Raw genomic sequence first — 14,916 nt, forward strand, 5'->3', positions numbered from 1 at the left:
CCTCAGTTTTTCTGGTGTCCTAAGTCCAGACTGGTTTACCCCAATTGGTTTAGCCCATGTAAGGCAGTACTTAAAGGACTCTGCCAAAACTGAACAGAGAATGCTGAAAAATTTGTACTCTGTAAAATGCATAATAATTGGGGTTTAGGCTAACATGCAGCTGTGTTAAAAGAGACTCAGAAATGACTGGCTACATGTGTCCTAACCTGCATCTATTGATCTCAAATGCACTTTAACTGATTCATTATCACTTACTGATTGCTCGTCCTCCTGCTGATGTGGGTTTCTCTCCAGGGAGAGAAGTGTTTTTCCATTGCATCCTTGGAGCAGAGCAGGACTACGTGTGTGAACTCTGCTGCCAGGTTTTTTCCTATAGCTGTATACAAAAGAAAAATCCCCTGTAAATAGTTCATCACTCCCTTACTTAAGCATTGTGTAAGTACAAACCTCTGTAATCACTGTGATGGTGGAATAAATGGAAAATCAGCAAGGGCTCTTTGGAAAACCCTTCCTCTACAGATTCATACCAGGGAACAGCGTGGGGCACTCAAACAGCAAATTCCTGGGGCACCACAGGGAAAGAGACAGTGAATGGTTCAGTTCCACAAGGTTAACTCACCCTCAGCACCCCTCCAAGCTGCTGTTCTTCCCCAAATATTTTACACTGAGGACCAGCACAGGATTTTCTTTATGCATCTTCTACAAATGCCCTGGCATTTGTCTCCTCTTGAGGGCTGTCACCATGGGCCAAAGCCACCAAGGAGACAGCAGCCAGAAGCCACCAGAAGGTACCCCCAGCTTTATGTAGCTCCAACTTGCTCTCTGCCTAGCCTGAGCTAAAGGAGGCTTCTCCAGGGTAGATTTAAATTTAAATAAGTTGCAAGTTTCAGATAAAGCAGAGCTGTGTGTAACAGTGTGTGCCTCCCCAGCAGATACAGCAGATGCTGATGGTCTCCCCTCAGCCTCGCTACAGCACCAGGGGTCTAACCTATCCTTTTGGCAATACATTTACATGTCGCTGTTTGGGAACACTCCACACTGGTGATGCAGGACTAGGTTTTGTCAATTAACCTTTTTCCTTTGTGCCTCCTCTACAAAGAAAAAAAAAAACATTAAAGGGCAACCCTGCTCTTCAGGAGGGTGTCAGGTCTTTTATAGTCATTTAAACTGTGCCAATTGTGACTGGTTAGAAACCAATCAAAACCCCATTTTTGCACTGCTTGCAGAAAACCCAACATGGCCTTGCCCCCAGCAAACCACGTCCCCATAGTCCCACTGAAGAATGCTAATTTCTTCTTTCTTTGTTAAGATCTCAGGGATAATACTAGTACGTGTAAGATCCAGAATGCATGAGCTGCCAGAATAGGGATGTTCCCCAGAACCCACCTGCCACAGCAGGGGAGTCCTCTGGGAGCCCCTGCCCATAAATACCGGATTTACAGCCCCATCCACGGGGTGGAACAGCTGCTCCGTTTGTCAAGTGCCTTTTATCAAAATTATTTATCATCCCAATACGTTTTTATGCGGATCAGTCTGGAGCTGAGCTACCCTAAGCCAACCAGTATTTATATTTTCTCTTTCCCTTTTCTCTCCTGGGTTGCCTTTCATCCCAAAGACAGCCGCAGGTCTGGGAAACACCTGACCTGAAGCCACCCCCATCTGGCATGAAGCACAGATCAGTAGAACAAGAGAAACTGGCTTCTATCTTTTGTCAAATGCAAATTGCTGAGAGTTAATTAAGACACATTTCAGGAACAGTGAGGTTTTTTTAAAAAATTATAATCTATCCTGAGGTGTGGGTAGGGTTCGACATCTCTCCTCGGGAAAGGGGTTACAAAACTGGAACTGCAGTTGGCAAAGGTGCTGACAATGAAGGTCCCACAGGGCTTTGGTTGCAGCCAAGCATACAGGGTGCTCCAAGACCTGTGAGACTGAAGGCAATCCAGGCCCTTGGCATATGTATTTTTCCAGATTTCCCTTTATTTTTGATGATTGCTGTCTTTACCATGGCTTGTGAGATGTGTTATTCTGCAAAGAAGGTATGGCCACAAAGGCATGATGCTTCTGCCTTGTTGGAAATATGAATATTTGCCTTTTTCCCTTCAAAAGGCATAAGTCTTCTGTACACACACACATACAAAAAAAAAAAAAAAAAGAAGAAAAGAATGAAAAATAAAAGAAAGGTTAAACTACAGAACAGACTTTACAAGTCTGATATATCAGGCTTCCCACTCATCATCAATGCCCAAAGCAGAAGCAAGTCAGAAAACAACTGGAGGTACTTAAAGCAACTCAAAGTAATCGTCTAAGTAGTGCTTAAAGTGTGAGGGTTTGAGTAGGAAGACAGGGTTTGAGCCAACTGCTGTTGCCTTTCTGGGGAGGCTTCGCTCAGAGGTGTTTACTTCCTCATGCCTTCATGGAGATGTGGCAGTCTATGAAAGCACTCCTCCTGGAATAAGATGAAAATGGTTGAAAAAAAAAAAAGAAGAAGGAGGGGGATGTTCTAGGTCCTGTCATAACAAAGAAAAGCTTAAAAAAGCTCACCCAAATATTAAAGCTTACCCAAAGGTAAGACGTGCTGTACGCTTAGGAAACGGATGGAGAATATCAAAGCATGGGCTTTCTGACTTGCTGAAAGAGAAAATCATTACCAGAGCACCCAAAAATATCACTTCACCATCTCAGAGAGGAGGCACTTGAATCTGAGTTTATATATGGAAGGCCTTCTGCAGCAGGGACGTGGATGGAGGCTGGCTTCAGGCCCAGGAGGTCCTGCAGAGTTTACATAGACTGATTTATACATCTTTACCCATGGGAAGCAAACCCATGAGGAAGAGACAAGAGTCCTAGCTGTGCAGTACCCCACTGGTCAGTAGAAACCTGGGAATGAAGGAACATCCAGGATGGGAAAAGCATGATCACGCTTGGTTCAGTGTGAGGATATATAGATTAAAAGAGAACGGGTACATTTAAACAAGCTGATGATTTGAGTGTTAACACGTGATTTCTGAATAACTACCAAAACACCAGGCAGGAAACTGTGTGGTTTTGAAAATATCTGTTGAAGGCGTTCTGCATGTTCAGTGGAGTGACTCCATCTTCAGTTAAGAAAGCAGAAAGGAGTGGGCTGATCCTCAGAGCAGAGGGAAACCCTGCCCACATCTGAGCCTGCAGTCTGGGCTCTCATGAGTAGGTTACTACAAGGGAACCATCAGCTGAGGACTAGACAGGACACTCGGGAGGAAGAACCTCGGTAAGAAAATTACATCAACCCCAAATGACAAAGACATGACCGAGACCCAGTTCCCCCGTGCACCAGTGCTGAGTAGGAGGGATAAGCTGGAAAATTTCCTTTGAAATTCTGTCCCCTACAGGCTCAAAGCAGCCAGAGTATTAGAGAGACTTTTAAAAGTGTCATTATATGTTGAATTAATTCAGAAATTTGTGTTTCTCAGTTTGTGGCTCCTAGCACAGGCAGCACTGCAGCCTGCACAGAGCTTGCCAAGAGCTTTGACACCCCCAAAAGTTACGAGACTCAAAAGCACATGGAGATGACTGGGAAGAGACACACCACAGATGACAACAATTGCAGACTGAATTCTTTGTCCACTGCTGCTGCCTGATGCTGTCAGAGTGGTGCTCCAGCCATGCCCAGCACAGGGCTCTGGAGAACTCAGACACCTACAAATACCAAACACAGTGTTTGTCCATGCAGTGCTCTGTTACTAGTGCTTTTTACTGGTGCTTCTCTAACCCAGCCTCTGCCGAGGAGTCAGCTGAAAGCCTTGGGGCAGTGGCAAAGGCAGGAGATGGTTTAGTGCCCTTGGATACTGGAAGAGCTCCAACCTGTCCTGACAGTAAGAATCCTCCTCCCTGGTGCCCATCAAGGGGGCTCTAAAAATGAGTCAGTACTTCAGCCCACTCTCAAGTCCTGCTTGTCCAAAGCTGATTGTGGTGAGTCGTGTCCTGTTGGTCCCCTTCCACCACATGCTTGGACAGAGGGGACAAAGCCATTCTGTACCACACCATCTCACCAAAATGCACACAGGGGTGGTGCTGACAGCACCACAAGCGACCTCTCTGCAAATTTTCACTGAATTATTTAGTTGCTAAAGAAGGCAACTTCAGTGCTTTCAGTGCTTTACACAACGTCTTAAGAAGCAAGTTAGCCATATCCTGACAGAAAATCCACTTCCTCCACACAGGCAGGTGGTGGGTTTAGCCCTTTGTGAGCTCTCAGAAGCACCAGATGACATGCACAGCAAAGTCTGAGTTTTGCATTTGCCGTAGCTAACACATGCTGTTCGCTGAAAGAGAATTAGCCTTTTCCTCTGCAAAACTAAGCATTAAGGGCTAGTCCAGCTGCTAGTAAATGGCAATTAGGCTGCTAAAAGCTCAGGTTGCTTGTGAAAAATAGGACTTGAGCTACTGAAACATGCAGACCCTCTTTCAGCCTCGTTTTTCATTTCTTTTCAGTCTAACTTGATCTAGTGTTAGAGCTGAGATGCAGCTGGCCTGAGATTACCCATTAAAATCAGGAAAAAACCTGTAAGACAACTGTAAGACAACAATTTCTTCCAGGCATGCAAAACAGTTGTGTTTGCCCTTACAGAATTGCCTGTGTTTTGTTTCAGGTCCTGGCTTTGTAGATGAAGGAATGTGAGAACATAACTAGCACATCAGCTTTATACTGAGTTCAGATTAAACACAGCAAAACCACTGATGCAGCAGCCATTTACTCAGAAAGAAAGAAACATATGGGGTCAAAGTGACATTATCTCACGTGGCACTAAAGGGAAATGTCCCTTCAGTTTATCACAAGATGCTGGGAGCCTGCTAAACACACCCAGGTGGGTGGGTGTGCCACATCGGAAAACTAGAAAAAATTCTGTGTGCCAGTAAATCCTCTGCTAAATTCTCTTTGGAGAGGTTGATATAAACAAGAGGTACAATGTACAAAAGGGGAGTGCATGAGCTCGCTTGGAAAGGATGGGTCTTCCAATTGGCATGTCTGAAGTGTTTCTGTGGAGGCATATTACTTGATTTTTGTCCCAACTCTCACAGCATTCAGCATTTTTGCAGGTCTTGGAATCACATATCCATATATGACTTTTAGCCCTTATTTTTAAATAAACAAACAACTGGAAGTCATAGCCTTAGGAAAGCAATTGAGTATGAGCCCTGAGAGGGCTAAAGAAATGAAAGGTAAATTCAGGTAATCTGAGGGTGGAGATGATGTGATTGGTGAGGTCCCAGGTCAAAGAGACCATCCATCCAGCATGAGGAGGGCTTTCCAACCCCTTAGCTCCACTCCAGCCCTGCTGTAGCCTTGCCAGAAGTAAAATATTGGAAATGTGGGTGACAGCTTAGATTACACATCACTAGAAACAGCCAGGATAATCTGCCGCCAGCTCCCTAAAAGGAAATCTTTAGCTAACAAACATGCTCCAGCCTTTTGAGCTGGCAGATAACGATGGAACAGTGGATAAAGCATAGCTGGATACCAGGGAAGTGGTGCTGTGCAGGGGGGTGTCTCACCAGGCCAGAGGAAGCAGTGCAGGCAGGAGAGCTGCTCCTGGAGCAGCTTGGCCAGGAAGAGGAAAAGGAAGGTGGAGGGTCGGGGTTTTGGATGCTGCTGTGGCAATGCTGGTGCCCTGCCCTCAGGGACAGCCAGCACAGCTTGGTGGGCTTCGTGCTCCTCACTGGGGGCTTCATCATGGCCATACAGCATCTCTGTGTCCCTACAGCACATGATTTTGCTAGACAGAGCCAGCAGTGGATCGAAGGAAAGCCTCAGCTTTTCTTGTTTATAGAAAAACTCCATATGTAACATCCCTGCCTTTCTTGAGGGCAAATGGTGTCTCCCTGTTTCCAGTCAGCTCTGTCCCAAATAAGGCTGTGAGATTTCCAGGCCAGGGAAGTCTGAGGTTTAGGGTCCCTCATTATCACAGGATCGTGGGAAGATGCCCCATGGTGCTGCAGTGCAAATGCATCACAGTGCTGCTGCTGCTGTTTCCATCACCACCAGTAACACAGGACAAGCATTCTTGGTCTGGGTCTGTTCTGAGGGTAGGAACCTTGTGGACATAGATTTTGCTCCTGCTGAGGAAGTCTCTGTTTGGAACAGCGTCTCTCGAGTCATGGAGAATTCTCCTGCTGAGGCATTTTGAATAAATTCTGTATAAACCTTTCTGGTATGATAAAAATAATAATAATGAAGTGGCAAGACATAGACAGAAAGCATACACACAGTGGAAACCAAATTTGGAATGATTTAGGTGATTCAGGTTTTTTTTTAGGGCAATAAGCAGCTAGTGCAGCTCACCACATGCTCATACAAACCCAAGAGCTTGAAGTCAGCTTCAATGAATGATTCATTATTCCGCGCACGCTCCGGCTCCTCTGCCACTCCAGCCTGTACCCAGCTGGATCTCAGGAGAAATTCCTAGAGTGTGTAATTGTGTATAATGTGATCATCCTGCAGCAGGAAATAGGTTTGTAAGCATTCCTAGCCAGTACAATCGATGTCGTACAGATATGGTCTGCAAGGAAACAAAGTGGAGATACATATTGCGGGGAGTCACCGGAGAGCGAACGCAGCCTTCTGGGAAGGACACGTTCGGCAGGGAATGTATTTAAGCCCAAACAGTCACGGTACACGTGGTATTTCATTTAAAAATGTCTCAGCGTGACCGTGCTCAGGGGAGGGGGGAGATGCTGACCTGCGAGCCCCAGCAGCAAGGCCAGACGTGGGTGACATCGCTTGGAGAGAGGCAGGACCAGGCTGGCGGCGGAGGGAGCCCGGCGGGGTTATGTGCTGTAGCTGCAGCCTCGTCCCGCAGCACGGCTGTGGCCCTGGGGACCTGCAGGGACCCGGCAGAGCGGGGTGAGGGCTGGCAGGCTCCCCGCAAAGCAAAGCGGGCACCCCTCCCCGGGGGAGCGCAGGCTGAGCCCGCAGCACCCTCTAGAGGAACGCGGCCACCCAGCCCTCGGCTCCAGGGAGGGTTTGCATCCACGGAAAAGCATCTCTGCAGCAATGCTTGCTGTCTCTGCACCAGCTCATCTCCGGGATGCAGCGCTGCTGAGCCCTGCGCGTCTCTGCCGAGCAGCACCAGGCTGCCGGGTGGTCCCTCCTGGGATGAGGGGATGCTGGAGGTGCTGGATGGAGATGGAGGTGCTGGAGGGGGTGGAGACGAGCAGTGCTGCAGGCAAAGGCTGCAATAGAGAGAGTGAGGTGGATCAGGAGCTCTAGCAAATCGGGAAGCAGCACCCAGGGAAAATTGGGATTGTTCAGCCTGAAGAGGAGAAGGCTTCAGCGTGACCTAATTTTGGCCTTTCAGTACCTGAAGGGAGGCTGCAAGAAAGATAGAGTAAGACTTTTTAGAAGGGCCTGGAGTGACAGGACAAGGGGGAATTGCTTCTAAGAGTTGGTTTAGACTGGATATTAGGGGAAAAGTTTTCCCTGTGAGGGGAGTGAGGCCCTAGCATGGGTTGCCCAGAGCAGCTGTCCATTTGGAAACACTGGAGCATCCTTGTGATGTGTCTGCTAAGCTGTGCTCAGCCCTGGTGGATTCTCTAGCTGGAGAGGTGGGTCCAGCTCTTCCCTGAACTTCCCTTGTGCCCACACCACCTCCAGTGTCCCTCAGCTTCCCAGTGGGTGACCTCCAGCTCATCTGCCCCAGCAGGACTCCAACTAAACACCCAACCCTTGGCCCAGGGCAGGTTTCCCAGTCAGGATATTCCCTATGGACAGACTACCTGCTGGGCACTGCAGAGCTCCTGAGCAGCACACAGGCAGCACCTCATTAACACTATCTCCCTGTCCCCCTTTCCTTTGTCCTCAAATGGGAACTCATGGAATATTTAATTTTTGAGATCAAGCTGAATATGGAGAGATTACTCATCACTGATTCTAGGGATAAACAGTTTCCTTTGCAGAATAATGTCTTTTTAAACAACTCCCCCTCCCCTCTTCTCCAAATTAATTTCCACCCCAGCCATGAGGCTCTGTAGAAAATCTTGCCATAATCATTTTGAGCTAAATATTCTGTCTAATCAATCAAGGCAGTGGAACCAATTTTGAAGCTGTCACTTTTAATTTTTCCAATAAGAAAAAAATTGAGCATTTCACTCACAGTGCTGTTGTGATTCAAGCTCTTCAAACCTTCGCTCCACTGCATCAGCGCTTCAGAGCTGTACTTGAAAATGTGAAGAGCCGGCACAATTGCAGAGAAACTACAATAAATTGATTTTTAGCAGTGAGAAGAAACCTGTTTCTTCATGTACCCTTAGACCTGACTCACAAAACCTTCTCTTTCTTTCCTTCCTCCCTGTTTTCCTCCTCAGCACAAAAATAACTGCAGCATATTAGTGATTTCATGCATGCAAAGGGCTGGCACTCATTAAAGTTGATGCGTTATTGAGAGCTCAGTGCATTAATGCCAACAAAGGGCCAGAAAGCAGATGTGCTGGGTGCTGGGGTGGAGGAGAGGATTCCTCCTGCCTCTGGTACGGCATTCCTGCAGACACATCCATGATGGAGAAGCCTTGTGGGAGGAGGCCGGAACAGCCTCGGCACAAAACATGGCTGGAGAAAACCATCCTGGAAAGAACAGGCTGTTAAATACACTGGCAAGGGCACTTTGTGTTCAGGGTAGGCGTGGGCTGTGTTCCTGCTCAGCGAGGAGCCATCAAATTGAGGCTTTGCAAGTCCTTCGGCGAGCAAACAGGAACATTCTGGTCAGGGGGAGTTTTGCCATCACGTTCCTGCCTCCCCACACAGCCAGGGCCAGCCATAGCCCCTAAGCTGGCATTCACTTCTGTTTTTAGGGATGGACATGAACGAAGTCATATCCTGTAAGAGCACTCTAGGAGAGGGAAAACAGCAAAAGCAGCAACAGTGCCCTCGAGTTGGGCCCCTAGTTGAATCCAAAACAGAACACTGCACCAGGTACTAAGGAAAAATGAACTCTATCTCCACCAAAACCAGGACAACTGTGTGAAAACAGGAAAGGATCCTTCCTACAAATTGATACCTGAGCTCCCCAGGTTCAGGACCACTTCCAGTTTCACATTAATTTCACACCAAGATAGTCTCAACTGTGATCCCACAGCTCTCCTGCTGCTCACACGGAAACCAAGCAATGCTGGCAAGACACCACCAGCCTCGGCTGTGGCTGCCCTGAGTGACCCCACAGCCACCCTGCTGCCACCCATCCAGCACCTCTGGGCTCAGCACCATGCACCCAGCAGTGCCTGTCAGGTCCCACACCACCCACACTTGCTGCTGTCTCCTCTTCAAGAGCCCACAAGTGGGGTGCAGGAGGCACACAGCCAGCAGGGAGATGCTGGAGTGGCAGCAGGAGCTGATGGTGTCACTCAGCAGCTGCCTGATGCCTCTTGCCAACCCCCTGCCTCCCCTGCGGCTCTCTTGTCTTGGTTTATTGTGTCTGTCGAGGACACAGATTGGGTTTGGAAGTTCTGAAGATGCGGAGAGCCCTCTGGCATCTAAGGAAGGAGATGAAACCTAAGAAACGGAGAAGTTAATATGTTTTCAGTTTGCAAGAGAGCTTGGAAATGCCACTGATGCTTTATTAATCTCTTCTGCCCCTGGAGGACAACAGGCAGCTGCTCCTTCTCTTTCTGCTGAATTTCCTTTACTGGAAGTTAAAAGAGACAGGGGAGACAGGGGCAAGTTAATTCTATTTTGGAGACAGAGCGTTTTTGTCTATGCCTTTTATAATGCTTTTGGATTATTAAAACTCCTTTAAACCACGACTTTTTAATCTGTTTAAGAAGTCCAATTTTCTTTCTACGCTGTTTCACCCCAGCAATTTCTCTCTCCCAGGAAAACCCAAATGACTCCAGTCTAGCCATTTTTATTGCAATTCTGGGCCTTTCCCCATCACGTCTTGGCTGCTGGGGCAGCACTACTGATGCAGAGCAAGGACAGAACTCAGCCCGAGGCAGGATGCAACCCACAAAACAAGAAATGACACCAAAGCCAAATGTTCTGACATGATGATCGGCTGTATTTTCAGTCCATTAATACACATTCATTTACCAGATACAAACAGAGTGGAAAGGAAAGCGATCGTTAGCAGGAACAAGGATACAAAACTCAATTCCAGCAGCCTTCACAGAAGGGATATTCAGTGTCACAGCAGCACTGTCAGAAGGGAGGGACGCATGGAGACCTGCGCTCACCCCAAGTGGAAGCTCTCCTTTTGTGGATTAGTTTAGCTAGAGACAATTTTAAAAAAAACAACATTCCCAAAACTGTGACTTTTTGACACTCTTTCTTATTTCCCTAGTGTCAGGACTAAGGAAAGTTGGAATTATTTACACAGAGGAGATTTTATGAAAAGACACTGGAAGGTTAAAAATAGAATAATCACAAACACTGGAAAATACAACAAGAAAGCAGGCAGGGAAAGGAAAATAGGAAAAAAAAAAAGTGGCACCCCAAGAGGCTCATTGCATTCAGTGGTCGATACATGGTTAGTGGGGCTGCTCCACTTTGATACACAGATTCACATGCTGGCCTTGATTCACTGCCATGAAGTTACACTCCGGGTTTAAAGCAGGATTCTGCAAAGCTCCTGGATTCAGCAGGATCTCAGCAGCGCAGAAGGGATTGCTTGTTTGAAACCATTTATAGAACGAGTGCCACAAGCTGTACCAGTTCTTGTGGGGCACCCAAGAGGTGCCAAACTCTGCTCACATCCTGGTCTGGAGACCACTGGTTTTGTTCCCCTTGGCCTCCACAGCACTATCCTATGAGAGTCTCTGCTGCTGGTGAGAGGGGCCAGCTTAGAGCAGCACAGATTTGAGTCTCCACATTCAGCAGGAGAGGGAAATGGCATTATCCTACAGTACTCTCATACCTGTGGGAGTATCTCCAGAAATTCAGCTCTGTGCCCACATACAACCCCTGACTGCACTTGCTACAAGACATTGAAATAACAACAGCAAACCACATCTGCACTTGATTGTACAGGGATGCTCCCTTGGAAGGAATAAAGATATTGTAAATTATTCATGGAAGAGTCCCAGCCAGGCAACACCTGCACTGAGGTTCTCCCAGGGACAGCACCAGGATTGCAAAATTATGTTGTGAAACTTGATCAAAAGAAAGGAAAAATGGAGCATTTGGGGTTTAATGCAGCAAAGGTCACACCAAGTCAGGGGACAAACTGAGACCAAGAGACCAGAAACTGAGCTGAGCACTTCGCCTCTGCCATGGAGCACTGGAGTGGTTCTCCTATAAATTTTTTTTAGTACAGTTCTTGCAGATGATGACATTTTATCCCTCATTTTTTAAATCATGCATTAACTTTACAGTGAAACATTTATCCAGTCCAACATCTATACAACAAAAACACATATTTTAAAATACCAGACTATTAAAATTTAAGGAAAGGAGTATGAATTCTCAAAGTGGCACGTGTTAAGGAATAAATTAAAGGGAAGTGTTCTACCTGGGGTGAATTACAAAATAAAGTCTGAGCCTGGGAATTCTCATTTCCTATAGTTCTAACAAATAAATGCCACAAGAAACAGTTGATGTTTCTGGGGTTGCTAGTGCTTGAATCCACATCACCTGTTCCAGCTCTGGGTGTCTGTGGGTGACCTTCTCCAGATTGAAGCCCATGCTGGTATGACAGACTAAGAAGTAGTGATTGTTCAGGTGCAGAAATCAACTCTCTCAAGGTGTTCAACCTCACAGGCTTCTTAATATAAGAAACAAACCTGTAGCTGACAGGACCCAAGGAGCCAGCTCCAAACAGCACAGCCCATGGTGGGAATGAGCAGAGCCTTCACCAGGAGTGGCTCCAACCCTAATGTCTGTTTGGGGTGAACAATGCTGCTTTCACAGGGAACTTCGTGGCCCCACAAGCCCCTGGAGATGCTGGGATTTCCTCACTGTGCCAAGGCTGCTGTGCACACCCTGCTTGCATTTCAATGTTCCTAAATTCCTGCTATCAGGAATTTAACACAGGGATGTTCAGCACAGCACCTCTGCTCCCACAGAGGGGAATCTCCTCCCAGACAGAGAGCCAACATCAGGCCTGTCTGCTACCTCAATAACAAAATACCTTCTTAATTAGCACCTTTTCATACAGAATGAGTCAATGCCATCTCCCTCCATGGCTCTGCTGTGTCACTGGGCACCAGCAGCTATCACACAGTGGGCTGAGTGTTGCACAACCTGGGTGGTTTTTCCCCAAAGCAGCCTGGCAGAGGGGAAGTTCACACCCCTGGAGTTAGGAAGCCCCAACAATTCCCTACCTACCATTTAAAAAGACAATGTGAGGATAATTTAACAGTTATAAAAACCTTTGCTAATATGAGGATGGGGAGAATAAGAGCACTTAGAAGGTGACAGGAGTGTTGCACTTCAAGGTTCAGTGTATAGGTGGTGGGGTTGAACACTGTCTGACTCTGAACATGGATCTCTGTGACTGACAAGGATTCTCTGGCAGGCTGTAATTGTTTAAAGTCAGCAGCTTCAGTCAAACTAAACCAGCTAAAAACAACAGGAGAGAAAAGCTCTGAACCTGCGCTGATGTGAAATAACAGGACACCTTTGATATTTCTTGATTGCAAATGGTCAGGGCACACATTGTTTTGGCTCTGTGGGGGGTGACCCTGTGTCAATTTTTTTAAGAGAAAAAAGAAAAAAAAAATCAATCTCACATATTTATGTGCTTACAGCATGCCAGGTAAAAGCATCAACCCCTTGGACTCAATCACATAAAATGCTGCACATGCACTTCCCAAAGGTGAACCAGACCACAGATCCACCAGCCAGAAAGGAGTGTAAAAGGCAGCTGCATCTACAAAATACAAGGGTATAACAGTGGAACCTGTAGGAATGGGCAGAGATTTGGAAGAACATCTGGGATTTGTTCCCTACTTGGGTGATGCAGCAGGTACAGAATTAGCTGGTAGCTCTTTACAGGTCTGAACACAGAAGGCAGTCAGCTAAAATGTGTTGCCAGCTATGTTTTGGGGATAGCTAGGCAACCAGTGGAATTCTTTTCCAAGAATTAAAGTTAAAAAAATGTTGGAAGAGCCAGAAAATGAAAAAACAAATTTTCCTGTGAACTAAAATAAATGCCAGTTCACTGGGCCTTTTGACTAAGGAGTGTTGGGCACAGGGATCTCTGGATGCAAGGGCAGCAAAAGAGCTCAGCTTCCCACTCCTCCAGATCCAGCTCTCCTTAGGTGCTTTCTAATGCTCTGTTCTCCCAGCACTTGACACAGCACTGCAGACTGCCAGGAACACCTCAGGTTGGAGCTGGACATGAAATTGGGAGACACAGCTCATTGCAGGATGGAGCATGGAGATTAGACCAGGCTGGTGCCCATCAAACAGGGTCCTGACCCAGGAACAGTAGTGTTCTTCCCAGGGATGCTGGACTGAACTGCTGCTTCTTTGCACAGAGAGATGCAAAAGAGCTTTGGAAGCTGTCTTACAGCAATGGAAAACAGGAATGTGCATGCTGAGTTTTACCTCTGCTTGCTAAGGTAAGTCCTGCGTGACTGAGCTCAAGGTTGTGGCTGGGTCAGTAACACAGCAGAGCAGACATAAGGCTTTGTTACCTGCTCCCCTTCCCCCTTGCACCCTCCACATCTACAAATCCACACGTCAGCTGGGTTTGAACATGGTGTCAGCTTAATGGCCTTTCCCTGCTTTTAAATAGGAGGAAAAGGATGGAAACAAAAATCTACCCATAAACCCCAAGATAAACACACAAGCAGAGGCCCTGAGCGCACATCTTGGTTCAGCTCATGCTGGCTTTTGAGTTTCTGTCCCATTACATGCAGTGCCTTGGTTTCCTTCAGCTCTGGAGACCTCAGGCTTAAGCTGGAGCCTTGATCTTCTCCTTGGGAAAGCTGTCACACTCAGTGGGATCCAACAGACGTGCTGTGTGTCTGCAAAGGCCAGCAAATCTCCAGCACCTCCAACTCCACTGAGACTGCCCTTTGCCAAGCCTGAGGGATGCTGATTGCTCCAGCTGCAATAGGAAGAGGATTTTTTTCCCCCAAAGGGATGAAAAGACCAAAATGCTGATTCTGATACAGGATTGTTAGTCTGTTTCCCTTTGAAGAAGTGAAACATCTACACTTGGAAAGCTGCAGGACAGCCCAAGGCAGCAGCAAACAGCAGTGTCATTTGCTGCACGACATGCTCTCATGGCACGTGGGAGGGGTGGGATGGGGAACTCCAGCGAGCCAAGGTGCAGATACCCAAAGCCTGAGAAGCAGCACACACAGCCCATGACTCCTGGGCAGCCACAGCACGATCACAGTACAAATGCAACCACAGGATACAGCTGGCAGTGGTGACAACATCGATTGACAGTCAGTTCCTGTCCTAGGAAGCAGCCTGCGTCCTTTAGATGTTCAGAACATGCCTGAAGAAGTAACTCCTCCAGAGGTTAAACTTCTCATCTGCCATTATTTGCAAGTCTTTCTGCTCCTCTCCTCTGCTAGTGTTGATTTGCTTCAAGTTCCTCCACCAAAATCCTTAGGAAAGGCACATTAGCTTGGTGGAGAAATTTTTCGTCTCCTTTCGTTTTCCAAAATCCCGTATTTTTCATTAACTTCTCTCCTGAGAACAAGACTTTTAAAAGGTAAAGCAGTCTGCATCTTCTTAAGTCCAAACCTCCATGGGTACCATGGACTCCTTTGTTCCGACGGAGGGAAGCAAGTACTCTTCCTCCAGAAAACGAAAGGGGAATTGTACTAAAAACCCACGAATCTTTTTTAATTCCTCTGCTGCTTTCGCAGGATCATCATTTGCTAATTTGGGCTTGTTGATGAATTCACGCAGCTGGGTTAAATTATTCACCTGGTCACTGGGAAGGCATCGAAACACCTGATCAAAACAGAAAGAAGAAGTCACCT

General features: G+C 47.0%; 1 protein-coding gene across 5 annotated transcripts in view; it reads right to left on the bottom strand.

The window, feature by feature from the left end:
• Positions 1-10,010: 10,010 nt before the first annotated feature.
• The window catches only part of PLD1 (phospholipase D1), a 71,660-nt gene continuing 66,754 nt past the window's right edge, over positions 10,011-14,916 (bottom strand). For all 5 annotated transcript variants that reach the window (XM_085069015.1, XM_085069016.1, XM_085069018.1 and 2 more), the window contains one exon: positions 10,011-14,887. In XM_085069015.1, the coding sequence (XP_084925141.1) occupies positions 14,663-14,887 (225 nt within the window). In that variant the 3' untranslated portion in view covers positions 10,011-14,662. The remainder of the gene's footprint in view (positions 14,888-14,916) is intronic.

The sequence above is a fragment of the Lichenostomus cassidix genome, chromosome 9 (genome assembly GCF_008360975.1).
Source record: "Lichenostomus cassidix isolate B80296 chromosome 9, HeHo_3.0, whole genome shotgun sequence".
In the NCBI taxonomy this organism is placed as follows: Eukaryota; Metazoa; Chordata; class Aves; order Passeriformes; family Meliphagidae; genus Lichenostomus; species Lichenostomus cassidix.